Below are 17,015 nucleotides of genomic sequence, written 5' to 3' on the forward strand. Positions count from 1 at the left end.
ATATACTAGGCTTACTGTCTAAATTATGAACAATAATGACCTTCTGATTAAGAATTCCATAATATATTAAAATTTTCAAGATGTTTTTAAACATAAAACGTGAGCACTTACCATTAGGGTTAAATAACCGGCAGCTTTTTAAAGACGTTTCATAACCTACTACTAATTCTTCTATGATTGCCACCTAGAGTACAAACACACAAGCACATTTTGATAAAAAATATATACATGCAGTTACTACTCTTGTACAAAAACATGTTATTTACTATTAGCTAAATCAATATTCACACACGCACACACGTGCACACATGCACACACCCTTTTATAAACCTCTTAACCTATGGATAAAAACTTTAAAACAAGTAAACCATACATTTTTGAAGGGGTTATTTTTTTTAAGGTATTAATAAGATAAACTTTTAGGGCGCTTGGATGGCTCAGTTGGTTAAGCATTCGACTTCTGATTTTGGCTCAAGTCATGATATCAGGGTCCTAGGATCAAGCCCCGTATCAGGCTCCATGCTCAGAGGCAAGTCTGCCTGTCCCTCTCCCTTTATCCTCCTCCTACTCATATCTGCTCGCTCTCTCTAAATAAATAAATAAATATATAAATATTTATTTTAAAAAATATATATATATATATAAACTAAAAACTTAGTGGCAACTCCTTCCCTGCTAGAAAATAGTGCATCAAGCTGAGCTAGAAATCAGGAAAAGGTTGGATTAAAAGAGGTAATATTGTGGATGACATTTATCTTGGTTCACTTTTATCTCAATTCACATAAGTAACACCCACAATTAACATCTGTCCTTCAGGAATCAAATTCAAAACTATGTGAAAAGAGAAATTCCAAGTATACAAAAGCATCAACTCTCAATTTTAGAGTCCAAGGGAATGCATTAGTGAACTGGAACATAGAAGAGTGGGTGGATTTCTGAAATCCAGGATAACGAGTGGATGTCCAGGTTCTGGTTTCTCCTGAGTCATGACTATACCACTTGCTCCTGGCTTTGTAAGAGATCTGTGAATACTTTTAATTTATTAATTCCCTTCTTCACTTAATCCATCTATAATGGATTTCTGTTACTATAGAAGCTCTCCTAAATGACCTCAACTTAACCGACAACAGATTAACACCAGCTCTCTCCATTACCTCAGAAAATTGTGAGGACTGAATGGTCACAGCTAGGTTATTCTGGTGCGCTTCTCTTCTGCTCCCACAAGTTGAGCTACATGTTTACTAAGAGTTTTGTTTTCCCAAACCTGTTTGAATCAGTTGCATTTATTATCATCATTACAGAATTTCATTATGCAAACTTATGAAATAAGAACAAAAGAAAAAACTGAAGTTGAATACTATGGAAAGACTCAAGGCTAAATTAGATACTTCTAATCAATTTAGGTTTCAATGATATGGAAAGACTCAATGATATGGAAAGACTCAAAGCTAAATTAGATACTTCAAATCATTTTTGGTTTCAATGATACAACCATAAAGGGGAAAATCGTAATATATATTGCTTCTACAATCAAGACTGTTTCATAAGCATCAAGTTCCCATGCTACTGAAACTGAAAACAGAATACATTTTATGAATGTGATTTATGTAATTTAAAAAAGTGAAAGTCATCAATGAAGCCCATATTTCGGGCCTCTCAACCAAAGACTGGAAAATAAGCACACATTCTGTGCTTCAGTGTTTAATTACATTAAAGTGTTTACCATGCTTAATTTGTCCCATCTTTCTGATCCTTCACTGTAACTGATTTCTTTTTATCCAACCAACATGTCTTGGTGTCACTGTACTTGCAAGCAAAATAATCTGAATTAAGATTAAAACACCGTCTTAACAAGCAATTTGAATATCATTAACAGCTAAAGAGTCAAGTTAACTAGCTTACTGGGACACCAAATTCTGCTGGCAGAATTTTTTTCTACCAAATAAAAAAGGAGAACGATTACTGAGCTAAACTTTAGTTTAAAAATCACTTCTGGGATGTCTGGTGGCTCAGCAGTTGAGTGCCTGCCTTTAGCCCAGGGTGTGGTCCCGGAGTCCTGGGATCTAGTCCCACATCGGGCTCCCTGCATGGAGCCTGTTTCTCCCTCTGCCTGTGTCTCTCCCTCTCTCTGTCTCTCATGAAAAAATAAAAAATCTTAAAAAAAAAAAAAAAATTACTTCTTTTACCACGGACAAGGATTAGAAAAAATTTTGAAGAAATAACTACCTCACCAACTTTTTATACCAAACTGACTCAAAGTAAATAACAGAAATAGAAGAGAAAATAAGCAAATAAGTTACTTGACTAAAAACAGAAAAAGATGAAAAAAGTAAAAGGCACAGAACCTAAAATTTAGACTGCAAACAAGGAAAACATACCAGATTCACAAAATGTGTACTATGTGCACAGATAATCAAGAATCAACTATTCCAAATGCAGAGCAAAGAAAACAGAGGAAAACAAATGGTATTTTGCTTTACCTTTTCTTTATCTTTGTATAATGACCGCAAAGTATTGAAGACTGGTGGACAACCTTTGCTGAAATTCATCCTTAGAAACTTATCCAAACATTCTTTAAACTTCTCACCTTGGAAGAAAAAAATTCTGTTGATTTGCATGTACCTAGACAACTCTAAAATGTATACTTTAATATTAATATGCACACTCATATATCTAAGACCAAGGAAACAAACTGTAAATCCTAACATCATTTTCATTTCTTTGCAATTACTCTCACCAGATAAAAAGTTTAATGGCAATCTTCTTGGAACCAGTCCCCTGGGATATTTAGTCCAGGCCTCCTCATAAATTTTTAGTCGTTCTAACATATTAGCTGCAAACAAAGAAAAATTTTATATATATAACTTGATGTGTTTTCTAGCAAATTACAAATTTCTCAAAGTATATATAAATTCTTATTAAGCAGAAAAATTGAAGGTGAAAAGAAAATTTATAATCTAACCACCTAAATATACCAAAAATCATTTTAGAATATTTTCTAATATTTTCATATTTTAAATGCCTATAGCCATCTAAAATACATAATTTTCTTTATACTTTCTGCTTTACGTATCTTTCAGAATGTGAGGATTCCACGTTAGTTCTGAGAAAGGCTTGGTTATTATCTTTCCATAGATTCTACTACTCTCTTCAGCCTATCCTTTATTTTGGAGCTTTTGGATCTAATCTCCCAATCTTCTATTTCTCCGCATTTCTTTTTTTTTTTTCTCCGTATTTCTTTTATATTTTCTTTTACTTTCAGTTGGAGCTCTCCTCTGTTCAATCTTCCAGTTCACTAATTTTTCCTCAGCTGTGGCCTCTCTTCCAATCAATCTATTAAAATTTTTATGCCAAGAGGTAGGCTTTTCATCTCCTAGATTCCTAATTGGTATTTTCTCATAATCTTTCATATTTTATGGCTGCAATTCCATTTTTTCATCCTAGATTACTCCATTTATTCCCATTTGCTGGCGTAATAATTACCATTCCTGTGTTGGTGTTCCAGAGTAATACAATATTCTTTATTACAAGGTTTCTCTTGCATATATCAATGTATCAGTAATGGTTCACTATCAGTCTTGAGAGAAAGAGAGCGAGCCTCAAATCAGATCATCTTGGCTAAAGGCCCTATCTGTAGGCGACATGTTTCTGGGTCTCTACTCACAAGTGGGTCCCATTCATTGGGGCATGGGCGTTGTGAGGAAAGACCCAAGTTCATTTGATGAAAATTTAGTTCCTCTTCCCACATAGAAAACAGTGGTGCTCTTTCAGCTTGGCTACATTCACATGCCATTGGCAGACCATGCTGCTGTGACCACAGAAGTTAAACTTGCTTCTTTCCTTTAGGGAGATGTCTCAGTAAGGAGACAATTCTGTCAGTAGGAATTTCCCTTTTAATTTTTTGATGCTGCCATGACATTTGTGAATTTTTCAAAGTTGTTTCTGAAATTCTTTTTTTCAACTATTCCTATAATGTGTAGAAGAGATATTTCAGAAAATGATCAATCTGCCATATTAAACGGAAGTTTTGCAACTGTACTTTTGTATTCAGATTTTGCACCAGTTCTTAACCACTTTTTTCTAGTTATGTTTTTCAATGAGTTAACAAATACTTATCAACAAAAGGAGCAATTAAAACTTAAAAAGTTTTAAACAATACTACCTGGTTTGAGTGCCTTTTCCAGGCCCTTATAATAGGCCCAGTTTTCAGGATTTCTCTCTTGTAATCCTCTATAGACATCAGCTGCATCTTCCAAACGACCTAACTGCAACAGAAGTTCCCCTAATGAAAAAAAATTAAATTAACTAAATATATTTTGATTATAACTTTAACTAATTTCCTTAAACTTTCTCTTAAAACCTCCTCAATGTTGGGAAATGGATTTGGTATCCTCCTAAGTTCCCAATACCCTTCAACAAGACTACCATGTTATTTTTTTGTTTCTTTTTTAGAAGTTCATATGTAGAAATGCTGTCCTCTGCACATCCTCAATTTATTCAGATATTTGTCTAACTCCAGATTATTTCCCCAAATTCACCAGTCACCAACCCATTTACTACTTAATTATTCCTGACATAAGACAATTTCACATTGACCCAATCCAACACTCTAACCTTATGATCCCCAAATCACTTATATATCAGGATTCTTCTATAGCAGCCCACCATCATGGCCACGTTCAAAACCTACTTTCTCGCTCTTCCAACTACCAAATAGGGCACCTACCTTGTTTTAAGCTTAACTGTCTTGTCTAGCTTGTTCTTATCTCACTAATCCTAGCCTTTAATCTTCGAGAAAAACCATTCCCTTTTCTTCAGGCCCTGACATAACTCATACACACATCAGTGGTTTTCCCTGGGTTGCAGAGCCAACTTCAACCCTAAATGACATTAGCAGCCCCAAATATCAAAATCAGTCTCAAAACCTAAAGCTCTCTTATTTACCAATTTTAGGACCTGGATCATCCCAAATGTTTGCTTGCTGCACACCTTCTCACAAAAGGAAGCAGCAAGTCAACAAATGAACAGACAGAGGCCATCAGTTTCACTAGAAATCTATGAGCTCCAAAATCAAAAAAGCATCAAACACTGCTTAGGTACACTTTGGGCTTCCATCCACCAAAGGTATTATTTTCAAACCATGACTTCGCCCTTGCACCCTCTGCTCTCATCAGACAATAAAAATGAACACTGGGTGTTCACTGTGTGCCAGTTACTTTTAAACGTTTCACATGCATTAAATAATCCAATTCTCAAAACTCTTTGATAGGTTACTAGCATTCTCATCATTTTAAGGCAGAGAGAACTTAAAAGTAAACTTGCTGAGGGTCTTTCAGATAATTAATTGTCAGAATCAGGATTTGAGTCCAAGTAATTCTTTGCCTAAAAAAGCATAGTCTTAATGTCTGTATCACTGGTTCTCAGCCGAGGGCACTTTTGCCACCCAGGGAACATTTGGCAGCATCAGGAGACGTTTTTTGGTTATCACAGTAAGGGATAGGGTGATGCTACTGGTATTTTGATAGGTAGAAGCTAGGGATCTAGCTTAGAATGTTCTTAGAATGTATCTTAACATTCTGCAAGATACAAGAGACTTCCATCCCCAATGTCTCGGTCCCAAAACAATACCAATGTTGAAAAACCTGGTCTATACCAACCAAAAGCCTACTTCAGTAAGAACAAAAAAAAACAACTTTTCTCCCCTACACTACACCCATCCGACATCTTTTCTTTGTAGAAAGAACTGGTGCTTTAAGAATTAACAGTGAAACTTTCTGCTTAACTCTGCCTACTCACCCACTCCAGAAGTTCCCAAATTATTCAGACCACGAACAATGCCTTTATTGCTGAAGTTCCAAAGATGAATGTTCTACTCTCTGTTCCTTTCTATTCTCTTTATAGACCCTGTCCCCAATCACCTGACTCACTGCAAGTATTCAATGCCTACTTTTTGGAAGCTGCTTCCTACTTCACTGAGAAACTGGAGCAATGAGAAGAGAGCTCCCACATATCTACTATGTCTATATACCTACTTGTCTATATATCCTACCCTCTCTTATTCCTGTGAACTACTCATGTTGTTATCTAAAGCTAATCTTTCAACTTATCCTCTAGATCATATCCTTTCTGCTGTATCAAATATTCTCTCTCTGCTGGATCATTCTCCAGTGAGCATAAGCACAAACTGTCAAAAACCTTTTTTTTTAAGATTTTATTTATTTATTCATGAGAGACTCAGAGAGAGAGGCAGAGACACAGGCAGAGGGAGAAGCAGGCTCCCTGTGGGGAGCCCCATGTGGGACTCGATTCCAAGACTCCGGGGATCACGCCCTGAGCCGATGGCAGACGCCCAACCGCTGAACCACCCAAGCATCCCAAACCTTTTATTCCATTTCATCTAGCAACACCCCACTTATGTTTCCCTAGACAATACAACTCCTTTTAATGAGTCATCTATGCATGCTATCTTTAATTCTTTGACTTCCAAAGTCATTTAATTCTACTTGATTTGATTGAGTTTTTGCCACCCTCCTTCCAAATGTTCAGAAAATGCTTTTTATTAAGGTCACCAATGACTTCCAAATATCCACTGATCAATTCTGAGTCCTCATCTAATTTGATCTATCATTCTCGCTAATAGAGTTAACAAAAGGATCAAATGAGATAATGTACGTAAGGGTATTTTGAAAACTATCATGTATTTTGATAAAGAAACAACGGTCCAAGTCTTATGCCTAGTCATATAGCCAATTATAGTAGCCAATGAAGGAATCCAAACTAGTTTTTTCCAATCCTGTGATCTTTCCATAAAGTCAGAAATCCATTTCCTTTATAACTAATAGACGGCTAGGGATGATCAACTCAAATGAAAGTTGGCTTCTCTGGATCTATAGTTTACAAATGAGCTCCAGCAGCGGTAGAGACATCTTTTTTTTTTTTTTTTTTTTTTTTTGCCAGTACCATTATCCTCTGCTGATAGCTCATGTGGCTAATAATGGTTATATCTACTATGCACCCAAGTATCGCACTTTTTTAGTGTTCAATTTCAACAGGAGCCAAAGGAATTTGAAGCCAACAAATATCAGTTCCCTGGACCACCCGGGGCAGAGTGACATTTCAGATAGTAATCCTTAGGAAAGTACTTCTAATTTCCGTTACTTCTTTCATTTTCCATAATCATTCACTCAACTTTTAAAACTCTAAAGCTCCTGGGCAGTCCCGGTGGCTCAGCGGTTTAGCGCCACCTTTGGCCCAGGGTGTGATCCTGGAGACCCGGGATCGGGTCCCACGTCGGGCTCCCTGCATGGAGCCTGCTTCTCCCTCTGCCTGTGTCTCTGCCTCTCTCTAATAAATAAATAAAATCTTTAAAAAATAAAACTCTTAAGACTCCTTTTTCTTAGCCCTCTAATAAATGGTAGCACTGAAGTTTTGTTTTGTTTTGTTTTTACTGAAGATCTTTATTTAGGAATTTACCTCTCATCACAATCCACACACATAAAGCCATATCTCTGGTTTCAATTCATATTCTTTTTATGTCCAGAAAGACATTCAGATAAACTAGAAAGACCTCATGATTGCCCCCTATATCCCTTAGAAAAGAATGAATTTATGAATAAATATTACTGTTAATAACATATTCAGTTTTGCTAATAAGCTGTTCCTAAGAAATTTATTCCTGTCATATAACAATTACCTCATGTGCTTTGAACACTAATATTTTCAAGCCAAAACATTTTATTTATTTGTTTATTTTTTTAAAACATTTTATTTTAAAAAAATATTTAAAAAAAAAATATTTTATTGAATCCCTTCACTTAATGGTTTTATGTTTGCAATTATTCTTTCCTATATCAATATCCTGTTTAAATGTGTATTTTCCAACATTAGAAACTATGCAAAGTGTACGTGAGCAAGAAAGATTTTTCCATCACCAAAAAGCTGAATTATATGCAATTATCAGCAGCAACTAGATTTTTTAGCCTTGCTCTTTGTCATAATTAAATACTAGAATAAATGATATCCCTTTAAAAAAAACACCCTTCGTGGTGCCTGCATGGCTCAGTAAATTAAGCTTCTACCTTCCGCTCAGGTCAGGATCTCAGGGTCCTGGGATCAGCCCCTTGTTGGGCTCCCTGCTCAGCAGGGAGTCTGTTTCTCCCACTGCCCCTCCCTTCACTTGTGCCCACCCTCTCCCTCCCTCTCAAACAAATAAATAAAATCTTTAAAATAAATAAATAAAAATCTAAAAATACCTTTGGTTTCTTCTACAGCAAGTTTATCACAAATTTGCTTTTCATAGGTACAAAGATGTTCCAGGGCTTCTCTATAGAGACCTGCTTCCCGAAGAACTTGGTTCTGATATAAAAGGAGTTCGCTATATTCATAATCCACTTTATCAGGGGATGTCTATATATGGATATAAGGAATACTAACAGTAAGTTTGTTTTATATTAGAAAACTATTTATACACTCAAAATACATACAAGAAGTCAAAGGATAATGACTGATAAAATTCATTTTCTAAAAATTCTTAAGTGTCTAGAAAACAACTGATAATGACGATATTAACTTATAACCCATTGAATAAAGAATAAAGAATCCCTAGCTCCTTACATATAATAAGAGATGAGAAAGGAAAGCTCTTAACAGTAAAATGTCAAATAATAAATCTAGAAAAAATAAGAGTTACAGAATCACCACTTTGCAACTATCATAAAACAGCTGATTCAGCAAGAATCACTATCAGTGAATGTTAAAACCAGTGGAAAGTTTTATGAAGAACAGGCTATTCATAAGATCTCAAACTGTTTACTAATTATAAACAAGAAAAAAATAGTAATTTTTTAGTCAAGAAACCTAGCAGACACCACCTTAACCATGTAATTAAATGGAACAAACAGATCTTATGAGTTTCTCAATGTAATGAACTGAGAGGGGCTAAACATAACTCTGTAGTTTCCTGCCAAAAATACGTTAACTATATATCTAATAATGAGGAAACATCAAACAAATCCAAATTGATGAACATTCTACAAAAGTACTTGCTGTACTTTTCAAAAATTTCAATGTCATGAAATACAAAGAAAGCCTTCAAAATTTCCAGGTTAAATTCGACTAGAGAAATGATAACCAAGTGCAAGGTATGATTCTAGTAACAGGGGAAAAAAAAACTCTTAGGACTAATACATTTTGAATATGGGCTGTAGATTAAATAAAACAGTCTATCAATGTTAAATTTCCTAATTTTTGATAAGCCTATGTTGTATTGTATATAGAGTTATTCCTAGGAAATATCCCACTGACAGATTTGGGAGTAAAAGATCATGGTGTCTGCATTACATTCAAATGTTTCAGGAAAAAAAATTAAAAAGATAAGTAGATAAAAGAGATTGTAAAGTAAATGTGTCATATATTAACAATCAGTTAATGTGACTCAAGTCCTATAGAGATCTTTGTATTATTCTTTTCTCGAAGTTTGAAATTATTTCAAAATAAAAAGTTAGCAAGTCTACATATACTTCTTTTGTACCATTATACTTAGAATTAGACCCAGTTTACAAGGTCTGACTTCTGGCTATTACCTGTTGTGTTTTCCTAAATTCTTCTAAAATCTTTGCTGCCATTTCATAATCTTCTAATAAGTGGTAAGCAATAGCATAACCAATCCATGACGCTCTCTGTGCAGGGCGAAGCTGAAGTAATTGATATCTCGTTTCCTTTAAGGGGGGGGAAAAAACCACTTTTTCTTAGGTTTACAGTGAATGAAAGCAAATGCTCCTAAAAAAAGAGCATTTATTAATTTACTCAACAATGCTGAGCAATCTGCAACACAATACTGGGAATAATTAATAGAAAATAGCTTCAGGCATCCCATATTCATAGGAACAAAACAGTATTTGTTAAGAAGTACATCGAAGACTCCAAGATAATCTTATAACTCTTTTAAAAGTTAAGACCAGATATGCTTTATTACTTCTGAACTATTTTTTTTTTAAGGAGACAGGATAGAAAAGATAGTACAGAAGAAAAACTTTTTTAAAAATATAGGGCCCAACTACAAGTTAAGATCTATAGAAAACAACTGAGCAGGTACTACACGTACTATATAGACCCAATTAAAGGGTTAAAATATAGGCACAAAGACAGAATGGTCTCAATGGAGGTAAAAAGAAGAAACAAATCTGCTTTCCAGGAAAATGTGAGAACTAAGAGTTGTATTTACTTGTTAAATGCATACAAAGTCACTGTCTATTTGAGGAACATCAATGTTAATTTTGACTGAATTAACTCCATTCTACACAGTAATCCAATTCAGCCTCAGAGTAAGATAATTTATTTTAAAAATCTGATTAGTCCAGTAATAACATATACACAAACACTACTGGGGGGATATGAGTAAGATTCATTAAATTCTGTTTAAGAGGGATCCCTGGGTGGCGCAGCGGTTTGGTGCCTGCCTTTGGCCTAGGGCACGATCCTGGAGACCCAGGATCGATTCCCACGTCGGGCTCCCGGTGCATGGAGCCTGCTTCTCTTTACCTGTGTCTCTGCCTCATTTTCTCTCTCTGTGACTATCATAAATAAATAAAAATTAAAAAAAAAAAATTCTGTTTAAGAACAGAAAATTTTGTTTTCAGGAAGTACTCAAAAGTTTTAAATATTTTAACACTACTTTCCCCTTAGAATAAAAAAATTCACTATTTTACTTACCCTGTAACCCTCAAGATCTCTCATTTGAATCTGTAGTAAAGAAAGGTCCCTTAAGATTTGAAGATTGTCTTTATCCCATTTTAACGCATTCCTATAACACTTTATGGCTTCATCATATTTCTTGTCTGACCTCTGGAGAAGGCCATAAACATGCCAACCTAAAGGATTTAGTTAAGGACACAACCTACAAGTCAAGAAATAATATTCCAAAAATATTCCTCAAGAAACTCAGAAAACTATAGCTAATTATAAAATTATAAGCTTAATTTTAAAAAAGGAGAGAATATAAAGATAGTTTAACAGTAGATGGAAAATAGCACAGCTTTCTGAGCCAGAGAAAATAAGGTCTCACCTGTCTTATTAGCTGTGACCCTGAGTAAGCTTGTTGTTTCCTTAATTAAAAAATGTAAATATTAAGTCTATACAGCACAGTTTCACAACTAAATGGAAAAGATCAACACAAAATGAATGCTCACTAAATGCTAGGAATTATCTATCTATTTATTTATTGAGAGAGAGCACCCATGCACCCACACATGAATGAGTATAAGGGGGGTGGGGAGAGAATCCCAAGCAGGCTTCATATCACAGGTCTCCATCTCAGGACTCTGAGATCATGACCTTGAGCTGAAATCAAGAGTCGGATGCTTGGGGATCCCTGGGTGGCTCAGCGGTTTGGCACCTGCCTTTGGCCCAGGGCGCAATCCTGGAGTCCCGGGATCGAGTCCCACGTCGGGTTCCCAGGATGAAGCCTGCTTCTCCCGCCTCCTGTGTCTCTGCTGCCTCTCTCTCTATGTCTATCATAAATAAATAAATCTTTAAAAAAAAAAAAAAAAAAAAAAGAGTCGGATGCTTAACCGACTGAGCCACCCAGTTGCACCTGGAATTAAACTTTATTTCTAAAAGAAAAAAGAGGGAATGAGTAGATTCATGACATATAGTTATTTTACATCATGTATATTTTTTTTAGCTAATAAGATCCTTAGTGTTGAATACATAGTGCAGAACAAAGCTTCTAAAAGTCAACACATGGAAGACAGAAATTACATATAAAAATTCACTTAGCAAATGATTATTAAAATATTTTAATAGCCAGAAAAAAGGTGACCAAAATGGACTGTTTTCTGCATTCAAAAAAATTTGAGTCTGGTAAGGACACAGATAAGTAAACTATAGTAGGTTGTAAAAAATGCTATAAAGGGGGGAAAATATGTAAATAGCCCCACTCCCCTAATACAAGTCCTTTACACTTTCGATCTTGATTACTGCAGTCACCCATCTTCCACCTTCAGTGTCTCTGCTTTTATTCTTTCCAGAATAACTTAAAAAAAAAAAAAAAAAAAAAAAAAACACTAAAATCAGAAGCAAAGAATTCACTTCCCTTTCCAGAAACTTGTGTGTTTCTCAGTTCAGATTAGAACTTTTCAATCCACCAAATTTTATGCCAGGGATCCTCAAGAGTCAGTTAAATACAAAATGTCCAGAATGGCACATATAACCAAAAATACATATTTAATATCATAAATTTCATTTGCAAAATCCTTGCTTTCATATCATAAGTGACAAAGTAAAGCATAACATGTTTTCAAAAGCCTAAGACACTCTACCCTTCGTAATCTGGCCCCCATTACTTATTTCAGGACTTGATCACCACTCTTGAGCACTGCAACAATCTTTTAACTAAACATCTCCTAAAAATCTATACCTATGGAGTTTAACATTGCTGAAATTTAAAAGAAACATATGTCCATCAAGAGGAACATAAATAAATCATAAGTAAATGCATATAGAACATTACACAATCATTTAAAATGATGAAAAGATATCTACAACAGTCTTAATAATTAGTCCTTTGATTACCCTATGGTTTCTGCTTATTCCCAGTCACTTCTGCTTTACTGGATTAATGATAATATCTGAACAAGCTGTAAAGCTTTATGTAATACTCAAACATGGTTCTGTATATGCTGCTAGTAAGTATAACTTCCTTTCACCAGACTGCAAATTCTTTGATAGCAAAATCCCTAACTTTTCTTCATCTGTAGTATGCCAGAGGCCTGGTAAATGCTTGAAATTTTGCTAGGTGTCTCAGCACTTAAAATTTTTTCAGTTCACAAAAATAGTTAAGAAATATTTATCTAAAAATTGTTTGGAGACACCTGGGTGGCTCAGAGGTTGAACATCTGCCTTTAGGTCAGGGGCATGATCCCAGAATCCCAGGATCGAGTCCCATACTGGGCTCCCTACATGGAACCTGCTTCTCCCTCTGCCTGTGTCTCTGCCTGTGTGTGTGTGTGTGTGTGTGTGTGTGTGTGTGTGTGTCTCATGAATAAATCTTAAAAAAAAAAATTGAAAAAAAATTGTTTAAAAAAGAGCAACCCACAATTTTTTCTCTAGCTTCCTCAGACATTTGTACTTGCTCCTAACTTCACACTTCTCTTAAAATTTATCTAGTATAGTACTCTCAGCATTATCAGAGACTCTGTTAAGCATCTAATATACCTCATCATTAAATCCTCACACCACCACAATGAGGTGGGTATGGTTCTCTTCATCTTATACATGAGGAAACTAAGCCCTAAGATCAAACAAAGAAGCAGAGACGAAATTCAAACCTAAGGAAACATACTCCAAAGCCCATGCTCTTCATCAATATACTATTTGCCTATTATTCTTTACTGTGTATTTTTTCTGAATTTTTAACGATGATAAAATCTGCAGGGTACTTCTTTATTTGTAAACGTGGGAAGAACTTTCATAAATATAGTACACCCCTGCCATGGGGGATAGGTTTCAAGAATCTCAATAACTGGGACACCTGAGTGGTTCAGTGGTTGAGCATCTGCCTTCGGTTCAGGGCATGATCCCAGGATTGAGTCCCACATAGGAATTCCTGCAGGGAGCCTACTTCTCCCTCTGCCTATGTCTCTGCCTCTCTCTCTGTGTCTCTCACGAATAAATAAAATCTTAAAAAAAAAAAAAGACTCAATAACTGCCTGAAACCGTGGACAGTACTGAAGCCTATATATAACTGTTTTTTCCTATTCACACATACCTACAATAAAGTTTAATTTACAAATCAGGCATAAAAGAGACTAAAATCAATAACTAATAACAAAATAGAACTATAATAATCACTATAATAAAAGTTATGTGAACACGGTGTCTTTCTCTTAAATATTTTATTATGCCATACTCACCCTTTTTCTTGTAATGAGAGATGATAAATGCTTATGTGACGAGATGAAGTGAGAAATGACACAGGCATTGTGATATAGTGAAATATCACTACTGATCTGACAATGCATCAGAAGGATCATATGCTTCCAGACCACAGCTGACCTTAGGTAACTGAAAGTGCAGAAAGCAAACTGCAGAGAAGGTAGGACTATGGTGTTTTAAAAGGCAAGTCCAATTTATCTGAATAGAAGTAATGTTAAACAGGGTAGGTACATAAAAATGTTCCATGAAGAGAGCTGTTAATCAATTTAAAAAAGAAATCATCTCCTGTAGAGTTATATAGTAAGAGGAATCTAACACTTCCGACTCCCAAACTGTTGTCTTAGCTTAAGACATTCCAATCCAATCAAAAAGGATACACACATGACTCTTCAAGTCATTTCTCAAACCTCTACGAACCAATTCATAAGCTTCTTCCTTTTTCCCCAAACAGTTCAATGTTAATCCTTTCATAGCCAGGGTTTCTATTTAAAGAGAGAGAGAGAGAAGAAAGGAAGAAAAAAGAAAGTAATTAAACATTAAAAATAATTTAAGTAATCATAATCTCAGAAACAAATGTTGCATTATCCTAAGAATTTAAACCTTCGAGAAGATAATTTGGAAAACTTTCAAATTTCTACAGAATTAAAATATTTTAAAATTTGACAAAGGAAGCAAACACACACTTCTATAGTCTAGGCATCCTCAGATTTTTCTTTCTAAATAAAAAGATACAAATGTGCATGAATATCTGGTAATTCATGTGCTAGCAAGATACAATGACTATTACTATTCTTCAAGAGAATTCCATGGGGTCACCTCATATAATCAATCCCTGTTTTAAAGTATAGAAAACTTAACCTTAAAACAGACTTTTTTTCTGTGAACCCAAGTTACATTAAGATTAAAATCACTGTTCAATGATTGAACCATACACATATAAATTGTCTAACATTTCTGATTTTCATAAATGTTTAAATGATTCTTTGGGATTACTACCAAATACACAAGAAAGAAAATGTCAGGTACCTGTTATTCATAATCAAAAGATTAACAGAGTTCAGGAAAATACTAAGTTCTCAGAAAAGGAAAAGAAAAAATATTTCTAATTTTTATAATCTGCATGTTATAAAGCATATAGCAATAAAAAATATTCATTATGATTTCTTAATTTTAGGACTAAAATTTAAGCTTATAGAAAAATTAATTAGGAATAAAAGGTAAAGATTAAAGAAAAGTATTACTCTGAGGAGGAGTCATCATTTGTTTAAAAAAAAAAAAAAAAAAAAAAAAAAAACCGGGCAGCCAGGGTGGCTCAGCGTTTTGGCACCACCTTTGGCCCAAGGACTGAGTCTCTGCATGGAGCCTGCTTCTCCCTCTGCCTATGTCTCTGCCTCTCTCTCTTTCTCATGAATAAATAAACAAAATCTAAAAAAAGAAAAAGAAAGATTTAAAAAAAATACAAAGAAATAGGAAAGAGAGGGAAAAAATCATATATAAATCATTATAAATCACATACAACTTTAAAGGAAAAGGAAGCAAACAAAATATATTTGGCAAATAGCCAAATTAGAACAGTACCATATAAAATAGTTCTTTGTTGTTAAATAGGTAAAATCTATTTGTAGAAGTTTTACCAAACATCTTAAAGTGCCTTAATTAATGAAACTCTGGATTGCCAGTGAGTCTAAGACAAACCATCACTTTATCTACTGTTAAAATACTTTCAATTAAATTATGGCTCTTCATACAACATACCATCCACCTAACAAAAAAATACTTAACAAGAAAAAATAAATAAATTAGGTAGTTTTATTTCTGCTTTCCACCTCCAAATAATTTTATTATAGTGAAAAGTACACAGGAGTAGAGGGCACCGAAAGAGAACTATTGCTCTCTCCCTCTTCTTCAATACTTTAGAAATTATCAAATTACTGAAGAGCCCTGTTTCCTAATTGTACAAGTCAGACTTGTGAAAGCTTAGCTTTCCTTATGTCTTCACAAGTTTAGCTACTCTCCTCTTTTCCTACAAATATCTCACTGTCCAATATTCTATCCTCACACAGGCAAAAGCGATGTAAGTTTTCAGAACTTTACAATATACAAATAATATCTTAAACATGACCATCTTGAAAAACTAAGATATAATGTTGAATAAAAAGATGCTGGCTCGGGATCCCTGGGTGGCGCAGCAGTTTGGTGCCTGCCTTTGGCCCAGGGCGCGATCCTGGGAACTCGGGATCGAGTCCCACGTTGGGCTCCCGGTGCATGGAGCCTGCTCCTCCCTCTGCCTTATGTCTCTGCCTCTCTCTCTCTCTCTGTGTGACTATCATAAATAAATAAAAATTAAAAAAAAAAAAAAAGATGCTGGCTCAAAAGCTAAGGACCAAACAGGCACTTTCTGAATAAGCTTACTTTAAGAAATCAAAATCTTTCCAGCTCAACGAACGTTCTAAAACAAATTTTTCTAAATCTTAAATGAGTTTACTTATTAAACTTAAGCGTATCTGTCCCTACTAATTTCCCCTGCCTTTCTTATAGCACTAATCTTCAAAACAGGAATAACCCAGAAATCAAGTAGAATATGTTGGGTTTCTTGACATTGAATTCAAACTGCACCTTATATATTAAACACCTTCAAACAATAGTCAAAGGTCAGTCCATTCTCTCTAAAAAATAGTTAAGGCAGCTGAGAGTTATAGAACCCAAATATGTAAAGCCAGACAAGTTAGCAGAGCCTTATTTACTAAAACTACCAAGTATACCTACCTCCATGCTCTGCAAACTTGGGATTGGAGAGGATTTGTTTACAGAATTTCAACCCATTTCGATACTGTTTATGTTCATAACATCTCTGTCAAAACAAAAATGAAAAATCTGTGTTCAGCAAGAAATGCAAAACCATTTTCAATTTAACCCTAAAATTCTGATTGCTAAATACAACAGAATGATCAAATGTTATTTCCATATTCTCCTAAATCCCACTAAAATTCCAGTTAAAAAAAAATAGAGAAGATTCAAATACAAAAAGTAAACACAAGACAAAGAGAATATAAATTAGGAAAAATAAATCATCAGCTCACTCC

At 34.8% G+C, this 17,015-nt stretch overlaps 1 protein-coding gene across 4 annotated transcripts in view; it reads right to left on the minus strand.

Annotated features, from left to right (window-relative positions):
- NAA15 (N-alpha-acetyltransferase 15, NatA auxiliary subunit) overlaps window positions 1-17,015 on the minus strand; it is an 83,867-nt gene that overhangs the window by 35,855 nt on the left and 30,997 nt on the right. For all 4 annotated transcript variants that reach the window (XR_005373881.1, XM_038564598.1, XM_038564597.1 and 1 more), the window contains exons 2-10: window positions 16,699-16,783; window positions 14,310-14,414; window positions 10,711-10,868; window positions 9,582-9,716; window positions 8,253-8,406; window positions 4,163-4,282; window positions 2,738-2,833; window positions 2,481-2,587; window positions 112-184 (exon numbers count right to left, since the gene is read on the minus strand). Coding sequence is in view for 3 of the 4 variants with exons in the window: in XM_038564598.1 (XP_038420526.1) it covers window positions 112-184; window positions 2,481-2,587; window positions 2,738-2,833; window positions 4,163-4,282; window positions 8,253-8,406; window positions 9,582-9,716; window positions 10,711-10,868; window positions 14,310-14,414; window positions 16,699-16,783 (1,033 nt within the window). In the remaining variant the exon portion in view is untranslated. The remainder of the gene's footprint in view (window positions 1-111; window positions 185-2,480; window positions 2,588-2,737; window positions 2,834-4,162; window positions 4,283-8,252; window positions 8,407-9,581; window positions 9,717-10,710; window positions 10,869-14,309; window positions 14,415-16,698; window positions 16,784-17,015) is intronic.

This window comes from Canis lupus, chromosome 19 (assembly GCF_011100685.1).
Source record: "Canis lupus familiaris isolate Mischka breed German Shepherd chromosome 19, alternate assembly UU_Cfam_GSD_1.0, whole genome shotgun sequence".
In the NCBI taxonomy this organism is placed as follows: domain Eukaryota; kingdom Metazoa; phylum Chordata; class Mammalia; order Carnivora; family Canidae; genus Canis; species Canis lupus.